We start from the raw sequence: 13,349 nt of genomic DNA on the forward strand, positions 1-13,349 counted from the left end.
ATAAAATATAATTATAGAAAAAAAAAAAAAAGAATGTGAGTTGATGTGCCAGACAGTATCAAACTAAGCTCATTGAGTGGACGGCTTATTATGTTGTGCCTATGGAAAGGCTATATACTAATAGATGTTGTTGCTACTTTCCACTGATAGGCCTCTATTAGAGGACAGAGGAAAGTCAGCTCAACTAGCCAAGAGACAATTAGCAAAAAATTTTTAAAAAAGTAGTGCGCTCTAATGTAAACTATGAATTTTCATTGCTATGCATCTGAAAGCTGGACAATGAATAAGGATGACAGGAGAATTTATATCTTTGAGCTGTGATGTTGGAGAAGAGTGCTGAACAGCCTATGGACTATCAACAGAACAAATATGTCTTGGAGAAAGTACAGCCAGAATATTATTTAGAGGCAAAGATAATAAAGCGTGGCCTCACTTGTTTCGAGCATGTTGTTAGGAGGGGCTTTTCCTTGATGCTCAGAGAGGTGGAGGGTCGGCGAAGAAAAGGAAGATTATCGACTAGGTGGACTGACGTGATGACTGCTGCTCTGGGCTCTACTGTGTCAGGAAGCGTGAGGATGGTACACGATAGGACAGGGTTCAGAATTGCTGTTCATAGGGTCACTATAGGTCATACTCAACTTGATGACACCTAACAAAAACATCAATATTGGCTCATCAATCTCAACAAATGTTATACATGAATATAAAGTTAATGATCAGAGCAGCAGTATGCAAGGGGATGTTATTGTTATGATGTGCTATCCATTTTGTTCAAACTCACAATGACCCTACGTACAGAGGAACAAAGCACAACCCAGTTCTCTAGAGAGCTATTAGGTTTGAGCCCATTGCTGCAGCGCCATTTAGATCCTTCTCATCGAAGGTCTTCCTCTTCTTCATTGACCCTCTGCTTTATCAAGGATGATGACATTCTCCAGGGACTGGCTCTTTCTGATAACATGCCCGAAGTATATAAACTAAGCCTCACCATTTTTGCTTCTAAACTTCATTCACAAACTACATTATACAGATAAAACAACCTTCTTTATGTGTTTAAAGTGAAGATCTGAAGCACTTACAAAAGAAGGTAAAAAACTAGAGTCTGGATTACACCTCAACATCAAGAGAACAAAAATTCTCACAATTTAACCAAATGGCAACATCATGACGTTGTTGTTGTTACGTGCCGTCTGAACTCTGCTCTATCCTGTGCCAACCTCATCGTCTCTGACACACCCACCCATTACTCCAGTCCCTGAGTCAATCCATCTCCACCAAGGTCTCCCTCTCTTGAGCTCCACCTCCCAAGCATGATGTCATTATCTAAGGACTGGTCCCTCCTGGCAACATGATCAAAATATATGAGAGGGAATGTCAAAACCCTTTCCTCCAGAGAGCAAGCTGGTTCCCTCTCTCTAGGACGGACATGTTTGTTCTCTTGGCAGTCTTCTTTTAAGCAGTTGTTCCTGGATCCTCCAAATCTTGTCTGAGTTATCCCTTTTATTCCTATAACACCCATACTTCCCATATCACAACACAAAGACATAGCATTATAATTTTTTTTTCTGCTTATCTAAGTGTCTCTCATTGCACTTCTGAATTATGGAAGGAAAAAGGTTTGTTTTCTCTTGTTCCTTCAGACCTGCCACAGTGCTCACTCAATAAGAGGCACTAAATGTCAGACTTCCCTCCAGGTTTTCCACAAATTTCATCCTTAAAGCGAATCTTTAAGAATGGTTTTATTTCTATTATGCTCATTTTGTAGACATGGAAGTACTGACAGCATGAATACATTCTCTCAGCTCTCAGTAAATATGAATGCCGAGTTCATATTTGAACATGACTCAAGAGTTCACGTTCTAAAAAAGAGTTCACATTCGTAGTTACCACATTGTTGCTACACAGGAGATGTCCAATTAACTAGCTAAAAAAAAATCAGTAAATGTGTATCAAGCAGTTGATTGTACAATGGAAAAATTACTTTAAAAAATAAAAAATCTCTACATAACTTGATGACATTTAAAAAAACTAAGGAATAAATTTAGAAATTATATAATCAAACAAGGGGAAATGTCTATACAAAAAAACCCCAAACCCCAAAACAAAGCCCAAACCCCAAAACATCCAACAACTATCTAGCTTGTTGCTGTGTACTGTCGAGTCAGAACCGACCCGTAGCTGACCCTCAGGCGGGTTTTCAGAGGTGGTTAATCACACGGGAGGATACAATCCATCCGTCTCCTGTGGAGCACCTCAAACCACGCCTTCGGGATTGCACTGCAACTTCTTACCACTAGGCCACCACACCTCAACTATCTAGCTACTATCCGATATTTTTCTTAACTGCAATACTTAGAGCTACAAGGAGGTGAAATATGTGACCTAAAAATCATGTATCAAAACAAGTTGTTTAGGGAAGCAATATAAATAAAAAAATAAGACCAGGTATGTTTTAAAAAACACAAAAGTAATTAAGATGCCTTATAAATCGATAAAAAGAGGAAGAGGAAGGAAAATATAGGAACTATAATAAAGGGAAAAATACATAAAAAACAGAGGGTTGGGTTTATTAAAAAACAGAACAAAACCCAACAACAACAAAACAATGCTACATCTAGTTAGACAATTTTGAAATCAGGAAATTCATCTGTTAAATTAATTTTAAACACACACTGTATGGGAATGATTTTATGAAACACAATGTGAATGAAGGAAAGTGTGAAACACAATGTATGTGGATTTTGTATGCAAATGTTCTTGTTATGTGCTGTCAAGTCGCTTGCGACTCATAGTGACCCTATGTACCAGAGCCTTAAACTGTGCTCTCTCCTATGCCAACCTGTCTCCAACACATTCACTCCCACCACCCCAATCACACAACTGATCCATCTCATCAAGTGTCTTCCTCTCCTGCGCCATCCCTCCACTTTCCCAAACATGATGTACCTCTACAAGGACCAGTCCCTCCTTGCAACACGCCCAAAGTATATCAGACAATGCTTCAGAATCTTTGCCTCCAAGGAACAGCCTGGCTTCACCCTGTCCAGGACAAACCTGTTTGTTCTCCTAGCAGTCCATGGGATATTCAACACTCTTCTCCAGCACCATAGCTCAAAGGCATCAATTCTCTTTCTATCATCCCTATTCACAGTCCAACTCTCTGATGCATAGCATGTAACTGCGAAGACTATAGCCCGGATCAGGCACACCTTAGTCTCCAGCCTGATGTCGTTGCTCTTCGGCACTCTGGAGAGGTCCCTGACAGCTGACTTTCCCCAATGCAATTCATCTCTTGATTTCCTGGCTGCTGGTACCAAGGGTGTTGACTGTGGAGCCAAGCAAACTAAAACTGTTAACTATCTCAATCTCTTCACCATCCATACTGATGCTGCTAATTGGTCCAGTGGTGAGAATCTTTGCTTTCTTGATGTTGAGCTTCAATCCGTATCCAAGGCTGCAGTCCTTGACCTTCTGCAGCAAGTGCTTCAGGTCCTCCTCAGTTAAAAAGAGACAAAAAGGTATTAATTTTTCCAAGTTGTTGTTGTTGTTGGGTGTGGAGTTGATTACAACTCACAGTGACTCTATGGCCAAAAGATATGAGCTCTGTCCTGTGTCAACTTCATCATCTCTGATATAGTAGAGCCATACCTCCAGATTTCATATGCTACTGACTGCCTAACAGACAAATAAATCTGTCTTGAATGAAGTGCAGTGAATGTTCCTTGGAGGCAAGGATGGTGAAAATGTGTCTCACTTATTTTGGGCATGTTTTTAGGGGGAACCAGACCAGTCCTTTTGTAGTTTGAAATTGATTGAAAATGCAATCAAGATTCATTAATAATAACTGATGACTGGAGTGCAAAAGGTGAGAAAAAAGAAGAAGGGATTGGCAATCAGAAAATACTGTGACCGAAATGAAGAGACAGAATGCTAGAACTCGGAAGAATTTAGCAGATTGATTACATCTGTGGAAGAATTGTTGGAGAAGATCAAATCAACTGTAAAAACCAGGCCAGGTGCTGACTGTGAAACACCTTTTCTTAAAAAATTAATTTTAATGAAAGTTTACAGAGACTTTGGCTTTCCATTCACTCACTGTTGCACTTTTCTCCCTGCCCAACCTCCCCACCCAGTTTTCTCTTCTCTTTGAAAGGAAAAGGGAAAAAAAATTTATTCATTGTTATACAATTCCTCCCCTCAAGTACACTCCACTATGCAGCCTTTGTTTTGAAAAGTAAAAGAAAAAGTCTTTCATTGTTATAGAACCCCTCCCCACAAGTCCTCTCCACTATGCAGCACTGGTTTTGGACTCCTGTAATGACAATAATACCTAATCATATATCACTTTTAAATAGATTGTTTCAATGCAGTATACATAATTATCTAATCTTTCTCAATCTCCTACAAACCCCAATGTCAGTCCTGTTTCACGACAGTAACATTATGCAATATTTGTCCTTTTGTGACTGAGATATTTCACTCAGAATAATGTCCTCCAGGGTCACCCATTTTAAATAGTATTTCATGAGTTCCTTGTTTTTCAATGTGGCATAGTATTCCATTGTGTGAATATACCACAGCTTTTTTATCCGTATGTTTGTTGATGGGCATTTAGGTTGTTTCCAGCTCTTTGCTATTGTGAACAAAGCCGCGAGAAATATAGGTGTGCATATATCTGCTTGGGTGGCAGTTATGGGGTATATTCCCAGTAGTGGAATTGCTGGGTCAAATGGTATTTCTATTTGCAACTTTTTGAGAAAGCACCATACTGCCTTCCATAGTCATTGTACCATTTTACACTCCCACCAACAGTGAGTAAGGATTCCAGTTTCTCCACAACCTCGCCAGCATTTGTTGTTTGCTATTCCGTTAAATTTTGCTGTTCTTACTGGTGTGAGATGATATCTCATAGTTGTTTTGCGTTACATCTCTCTTAGAGCTAGGGATTTTGAACATTTCTTCATGTGTTTGTTTGCCATCTGATTATCTTCTTTGATGAAGTGAATACAGTATTTTAAAATATAAAAGGAAAAGTTTTATAGGAAATAAAAATTGCCAAAACCAATCTAATGAATTATTTTTAAAAACTGCCAAGTAGAAAAGTTTAAAATGGCAAACAATCATTTCCCAAAATAATACTCAAACCAAAAAGTTTTTAACTTCTTTCAAAACTTACAAATACCATGATAAAACATTACTAAGTAAAATATATATAAACTGTCCTAATTTTTATTATCCTAGAATAATTCTAATTTCAAAATCAATAAAAAGAGCACCGTCACTTATAACCATTTATAAATGTTAACAAATTTAACAGCATAAGATAAGCAGTACAAAACATCATGACCAGAAAAATTATTTCAAAACTGGTAAATTCATAAACAACAGTGAAACTTAAAAGAGGAAAAGGATTCATTCAATACTGAAACTGTATTTGATAAAATTCAAAACATAGGCTTGATCTTATATTTGTTTAAGTTTGTATAAAACAACATTCAAGGGTTTTTAAGTTCAATGACCAGACTTTAGACCTTATCTTAATTGGCTTGTCCACAGACTTTGACACTGATACAATCCTGTCTTGAATTGCTTCTAAAACAGACTCTAGAATACTCATAGTTTTCCTTTCCTTCTTTCTGGTTACTCTTTCTCAGTATTCACTGGTCCTCCTCATATTCTTGGTCCCTTATGCCAGGGTATCCCTGGCTTCAGCCTTTTCTATTTCCTTTACCTTCACTCATTCCTTTCCTGTACTCTTTCAGTCTCAAGACCTGGTATACGTGCTGACAACTCACAAATCATCTATCTTGAGCCTGAACCGATCTCTCTTCTAACTCCATACTTGTATGTCCAACTCTACTCAGTATTTCCACTTGACTAAGAGGTACCTCAGTCTTCACTTGTCTAGACCTTTCTACTTTTAACCAAGATGCAGAAAATAAATACGCAAAAGTATAATTTTAATAAGTACTGCTGAATTATCCTTCAGAAAAGAAGTATCAATTTGATGTCCCACAGAGAATTTACAGGAGTAAATTCTCCCCCATGTGTCTACATTAACTATGATTTCTCTCTCTCTACCTTGGGTGGTATTAAACAATTTAATTAAATGAATCACTGAAAAATATTTCTATTACTCACCAGCTGATAGAAGATTGTGCAAGAGAGAAGATAAGCAGATAAGAGGCTGTTTTAAAAACTGACTGTGAGGCCTGTCAGGGTCTACCTCTCTTCACAATGGACTTTGAAATAATTACACAATGGACTTTGTAACTTCAGATGAGAAACACTAAAGCTCTTGACCAGTTCACCACCATCATGTCTTCCAGGTATTAAAAAAAAAAAAACAAACCAAAAACCCAACCACTGAAACAACAAACCCCTAACTGAAACCAAACGCTCAAAGTAAATGAAGTTGAAAAGGTAAATGGTCTATTTACCAGAAACGGAAACACATGGTGTAGTGGTGCTAATATGAAACATCCCGGAATGTACCAGTAGCAGCTTTAAATTGTTAAAAAAACAGCAAGGCCTTTAAGCCACATGATAAAATCCCAAGATCTTTCAGAAAAGAAAGAGAATTCATAGTAAACTAGGTTTTTCAGAAACACCTTTTTCTCTAGGCTTCCCCTCCTGTCCTTCCTTCTGTCTCGTATACACAACTACTTCAAAGATGTAAAAAATTTAGTAACCTATAAAATGATACAGAAAAAGTGTACAACAATACCTTTTAGTATCAAAATACAAGCTGTCATTAGCATGGCTTCTTTTAAAATCTTGCACTAAGAATGATCATGGATAAGATGGCACTCTATTTTAGAAAAGAGGAAGGAGGGAAAGCATATGAGAAAAGATTTGTGTTGCTATTAGCTGCCTGAGTCAGTTACAACTTAAAGGATCCTGCACACAAATAGAATGAAAACTGTGCTGTCCTGCACCATCCTCACAAGTGTTGCTGTGTTTGCTGAGCCCATTGCTACAACTAGGAAGCTCTGATGGCTCAGTGGTAACGAATTGCACTGTCAACCAAAAGGTACACAGTTCAAATCCACCAAGTTCCCAGGGAGGAAATGGACAATCTCCTCCTGTGCGATTAACTCCCTCTGAAAACATGCCGGAGGATCAGCAATGAGCCAGTTCTGACTCAAAGTTACACAGCATAACACAACAACAGCTGTACCAAGAGTGTAAAGCCATCTTGTTCAGCTGCTGCTTTTTCTCTGACTCTGCTTTCCTGAGCACGATGTCCTCCTCTCCAGGGATTGGGCCCTGCGGATAACTTTATTCTTGTCATCTTCACTTCTAAAGAACATTCCTGGCTGTATTTCTTCTAAGATTTTTAAAACCATTCTGTGAGGTGTGATCACATGAGAGGAAGCTGAAGTTAAGAGAGGCTGATATGCGTCAGGTTCCTTATGTGGTAACCAGAGCAGCAGGAATGTGAAATCAGACCTACTGATTCCAAAGTCTGTGTCCCCATTGTAACTACATTCTGCTGAAGCTAAGAATCCAGTTAGTACCCAAATAGATCAGACTGTAACTGTAAAATAATCTGAATAAAGACAATGCTTTTGCCAAACTGAGATATTTCATGAAAGCCCAACTACTCAGGAGAAGGAAAGCAGTCACACTTAGACTTGGAGACTGATGCCTATAGTACGAGTCAGTCATTCTAATCATTGAAAACCAAGGGCTCCTGGAAACAGAGGCCAGTTCACTAAAATCACTTGTTCATTGTTCGATCTGGTTCCTGACCTAAATGGCACCTCCTTCACAAAAGCACTATTATCCAAGTACACACCAAATGATAACTAGAGGGATACACATGATCTTTAGAATAAAAAACTCATTTAAATAGAGTAAGTCCCCAGGTTACCAAAGCCCAATTGAAAGAAAATTCCTGTTGTTGTTGTTGTTGTTATGTGCCATGGAGTTGCTCGTGACTCATAGTGACCCTGTGTATAACAGCTCTGGACCCTGGTCTATCTTGAGCCCATTTCATTGTCTCTGACACATCTACCTCTATTACCCTAGTCACTGAGTCAACCCATCTCATCGAGGGTCTTCCTCTCTTGCTCTGCCCCTTCACCCTTCCAAACATGATAGCCCTCTCTAAAGACAGGTCCCTCCTGGCAACATGCCCAAAGTATGTCTGATGGAGCTTCAGAATCCTTGCCTCCGAGGAACAGCCTGGTTTGCACCCTCTCCAGGACAGATCTGTTTGTTCTCTTAGCAGTCCACGGTACAGTCACTACTCTTCCCCTACTCCACAACTTGAAGGCAAAGATTCTTCTTCTGTCATCCGTTATTGTACAAAGACCATGGCCTGGATCAGCACACCTTGGTCTCTAGATTGACATCATTGCTCTTCAGTACTGTGGAGAGGTTCCTGACAGCAGATTTTCCCAATGCACTTCATCTTTGATTTCCTTGCTGCTGGTACCAAGAGTGTTGACTGATGAGCCAAGCAAGCTAAAACTGGTAAGAATCTCAATCTCTTCTCTGTCTGTCATGATGCTGCCAACTGGTCCAGTGATGAGAACCTTTGTTTTCTTTAAGTTGAGCTTCAATCTATATTGAAGACTATAGTCCTTGACCTTCTTCAGCAACTGCCTCAGGTCCTCCTCAGTTTTGGCAAACAAGGTTATATCATCTGCATAAAGCACGTTGTTGATGAGTCTTCCTCCAATCCTGATGTCACATTCTTCCTCATAGAGTCCAGTATGTTCTACATACAGATTTGAAAAGGTATGGAGATAGGATACATCCCTGATGTACAACTTTCCTGATTTTGAACCAAGCAGTGTTTCCTTACTCTGTTCTGATGACTGCCTCCTGGTCCAAATCTAGGTTTCACAAAATCACAATCAAGTGTTCTGGAATTCTCATTCTTCTCAAAGTTAACCCCAGTTTGTTGTGATCCACACAGTTAAATGCCTTTGCATAGGCAATGAAGCACACATAGACAATGTTCTGGTACTTTGGCTTTCAGATAAGATCCATCTAACATTGGCTATAATGTCCCTAGCGCCATGGCCTCTTCTAAACCCAGCCTGCATATCTGGCAGATCTCTGTCAATGTACTGTTCTAGTAATTTTTAGATAATTTTCAGCAAGATGTTACTTGCATATGATATTAATGATATTATTCAATAATTTCCTCACTCTGTTGGATCACCTTTATTTCTTGGAATGGATCTCTTCCAGTCAAGTGGTTGTCTTTCAGATTTCTTGGTACAACCTGGTGAGCACGTCCAGTGCAACATCTGTTTGTTGAAATATGTCAATTTGTATGTCAATTCCTTCAGAACAGCTTGACCCTCCTTCATCACCATTGTCTCCTGATCATTTGTTGTTTCATGAAATTCTTCTGTGTCAGCCAATTCTTTTTGATACAGTGACTCTGTGTACTCCTTCCATTTTCTTTTTTTTTGTTGTTGTTTGTTTGTTTTTCCTTCTTCCATGTTCTTTTGAGGCTTCCTGGGTAATTCAACATTCTGCCCACAGCAACTCCTACTTGCCCTTTAATGTTATGTAAATCTGTCCCACTTTGAAACAAACGAACCAACCACTCCTTACAACAAACCCTTCAAAACTATAACCTTTACTTGCTGCACATGCATCTTTAAAATCATTAAAAAGGCTCAGGCCTTATTCAGAACTAACATCAGGATTAATAAGAATCATACATGCCTATTCTGACTTAGTTAACTACAATGCAATTTAAAAACCTACTTGGGAACATATCTTTCATTAACATGTTGCTGCAAATGACAGTGATAGCCACCCTGCACATTTTAATTTTCACTTCCAAACATATGACTGACGCTCAATTTCATATGGCAGTCATAAACAATTGAACAAAAATGTGTTTCTAAGCACAATTATAAATTTAAAAGTGTGCAGCAACATGTTAACAGGACTGCCTGCCTGTATTAAAAAGACTATATCAAAACAACTGTGAAATATCATCTCACCCCAGTAAGAACAGCAAAATTTAACAGAACAGCAAATAACAAATGCTGGCGAGGTTGTGGAGAAACTGGAACCCTTATTCACTGTTGGCAGGAGTGTAAAATGTTGCAACCCCTGTGGAAAGCAGTATGGCGCTTTCTCAAAAAGTTGCAAATAGAAATACCATTTGACCCAGCAATTCCACTACTGGGAATACACCACAAAGAGACCATAACTGACATCCAAGCAGATATATGCACACTCATGTTTATTGTGGCTTTGTTCACAACAGCAAAGAGCTGGAAACAATCCAAGTGCCCATCAACAAACGAATGGATAGAGATGCTGTGGTATATTTACACAATGGAATACTACACCACATTGAAAAACAAGGAACTCATGAAATATTATGCAAAATGGATGACGCTGGAAGACATTATGCTGAGTGAAATATGTCAGTTACAACAGGACAAATATTGCATAGTGCCATTGTTGTAAAATGGGACTGACATCAGGGTTGAGGGAAGACAGAAAAGAGGGGGAGAAAGCACTGAAACAGCTGAGAGAGTAAACTGTTTAAAAGGGATATGTGAATGGGTATTCTTGTCATTACAGAATTTCAGAGTGAAGGCTGCATAGTGGAGTGGACTTGGGGGGATTACATAACAATGAAAAAGTTTTTCTTTTCAAGGAGAAGAGTGAATTGGGGAGGAGGGAGTGGGCAGGGAGAAAAGTGCAACAATGAATAACTGGAAACCCTAATTCTCTGCAAACTTTCATTTAAACTAATTTTTAAAAAGTTAATTAAAAAATTGGGGGGGGGGAAGACTATCATTACCCTGACCTTTATTGATTTTACTTACTTACCTGGGGATGTGAAATTACAGGCGTGGAAGTAGAGACAGCTGCCATGTTTGGGGTCGTGGAAGATGAGCTAGGGCCCGGCACACAGCGCTGGATGCAGGATTCAAAATCTTGTGGTTGTTGATCAGAGCACAGTCATGCTAGGAAAATTGTGTACCTGGAAAAGGAGAATACTACTTAGATTTTGATTCCCAGGGGTAGCACACTGGCCAGAAGCAGCAGAAATCCTTTGACCAAATGCCACATACCCGCTTTATGAGAAGACAACCATGACAGGTAGCAGCTAAAATCTGAAAACCATTTTAAATATGTCATATGTCAATACCATTTTGTCAATACCAACGTCATACATAGTGTCAAAACCATTTTATCCAAATGATGCTTAGCTGATGTACTTTACTAAGTCTGAATCCAAATCTTTGTGCTGATAATAGAGTTTTGAGCTGTGAGGAAGTCATCTTGTCATTAAATAATAAAGGAACTGAATGGCCTACTATTGACGGATGATAGTTATAGGCATAAAAAGCAAACAGAATAATGCCACAAAAGAGACTGTCCATTTCCATTTTATCCTTTTGCAGAGGAGAACAACCTGGAAGAACGTACCTAGTACTGGCAGAAACAGAAGCCCCAAGTCCAGTGTAAAACATAATGGAGTGAATAGGCCCCATGATTATACTTCCCCAAGGAATCTCAGTACCATGGAAAAAAGGCTAAAACACCACAAAAGTATAGAATTCTGTCAGAGGAATGAGTCATGTACTCCAAAAGATAGAGAAGGACTCAATAAATTTTAGCTACAAAAAAAGCAAGTCTAGATCTTTCATATGTGGGAGAAAATCTAAAATCCTTTTAATATTCTCAGTAAGCAGAGAGTACAACCACATACTTAAGTTACTAAAACATTCATCAAGAAAAATTAGAAAGAACCTAAATGCCTCACAGTAATGTATGATCCTAAATTTGTCTAAAGTATGATGTGATGTTTCCACATTTCAGTTTAATCCACAAGTGGGAACATTTTTCTATTTTAAGAAAACACACCACCTAGCTTTTCTCTTATTCAAAAAAGTATTATTGAGCAGCTCCAGCTAGTGCTGGGCCTAATAGCTATATAAAATGGAGGCAGTCTTGTCTTCAGAGAACCCAGGTCTGGAAATATATTTTCACCAGCATGTAAAATGATAATGCTTTTAAGTCTCTGGAAAACCATACTTCTCAAAGTGATTAAAAAAAAAAGTGCTCAATCAGAGATTACAAAACTCAAACCTTGTGAAGTAGCAGTGGTAAAATTGGACATCTAATCCAAGTTCTTTGATCCCAAATCCTATAGAGGCACTCGGTATTCTGAGGCACTTTAGTGGGTAATGAGTTGCACTGCCTGGCAGTTCTAATCCACCAGCTGCTCTGCAGGACAATCTCTTGCCATGCGATTTTTAGTCTCTAAAAAACCTCTGCAGGATTAGCTATGAGTCACTTTCAACAAAACAGCATAAGACACCACCACTGTTTAGTATTTATTGTATGACACTTGGCATATCATATAACCTCCAAAAGTCTGCCTTCCACAGAAATGATCTGAACTCCACATTTTCCTTTTTATTTGGTGTACATTATCTCTCATATTGTTGTTATGTACTATCAAGCTAGAACCAACTCATAGTTGACCCTCCAGGGCAGTAAATCCTTCAAAGGTAATAACTGTCACAGGAGAAAACCCCCCAACTCTCTCCCAAGGAGCAGCTGATGGATTGGAATCGTGTGCCTCTGGGTAGGCAGCACAACATCTACCACTGAGTCACCAGAGCTCTGTATTACCTTTCAAGCTGTGGCTCAGATAATTTTTTTTTTAATAGTACAGAATGAATTGCACTGGGAAAAATCTGCCATCAGGGACCTCTCCTGAGTACTGAGAAGCAATGATGTCAGTCTAAAGACTAAGATACACCTGATCCAGGCCACAGTCTTTACAATTACTTGCTATGCATCAGAGAGCTGGACAGTTGCTAAGGATGGCAGAAGATGAAGTGATGCCTTTGAGTTGTGGTGCTGGAGAAGAATGTTGAACATACCATGGACCATCAAGAAAACAAATAGGACTGTCTTGGAGAGGGGAAAACCAAGTTTCTCCTTGAAGGCTAGGATATTGAAGCTCCCCATCTCTCATACTTTGGGCATGTGGCCAGGAGTGACCAGTCCTTGGAAAAGGACATCATGCTCAGAAGGGTAGAGGGATGGTGCTGAAGAGAAAGACACCAGATGAGATGGAGTGACACAGTAATTAGGGTAATGCCAGCAGGTGTGTTGAAGTCAATGAGACTGAGTCAGGACATGGCAGCCTTCAGAGCTGTGGTACACAGGGTAGCTATGAGGTGTGGGTAACTCAGCAACACATTAACAACAATAACAGAATTTCAAAATTATCATATCTGGCATTCCCTTTAAGAACAGGAACTAGGCAAGGATGCCCACTATCACCTCTTTTATTCAATATTGTTTTGGAAGTCTTAGCAATAGCAATAAGACAAGAG

The 13,349-nt window shown here is 39.1% G+C and overlaps 1 protein-coding gene across 2 annotated transcripts in view; it reads right to left on the reverse strand.

Annotated features, from left to right (window-relative positions):
- The window catches only part of LPAR1 (lysophosphatidic acid receptor 1), a 169,378-nt gene that overhangs the window by 73,163 nt on the left and 82,866 nt on the right, over positions 1–13,349 (reverse strand). The window contains exon 1 of one of the 2 annotated variants that reach the window (XM_006886936.1): positions 10,822–10,867. The exons of the other annotated variant lie outside the window; for it this stretch is intronic. Within the exon in view, the coding sequence (XP_006886998.1) occupies positions 10,822–10,866 (45 nt within the window). The 5' untranslated portion in view covers position 10,867. Of the gene's footprint in view, positions 1–10,821; positions 10,868–13,349 lie in introns of those variants that run through there. 2 annotated transcript variants of the gene reach the window in all.

The sequence above is a fragment of the Elephantulus edwardii genome, unplaced genomic scaffold (assembly GCF_000299155.1).
Source record: "Elephantulus edwardii isolate Elephantulus edwardi_28Jun2011 unplaced genomic scaffold, EleEdw1.0 scaffold00052, whole genome shotgun sequence".
Lineage (NCBI taxonomy): Eukaryota > Metazoa > Chordata > Mammalia > Macroscelidea > Macroscelididae > Elephantulus > Elephantulus edwardii.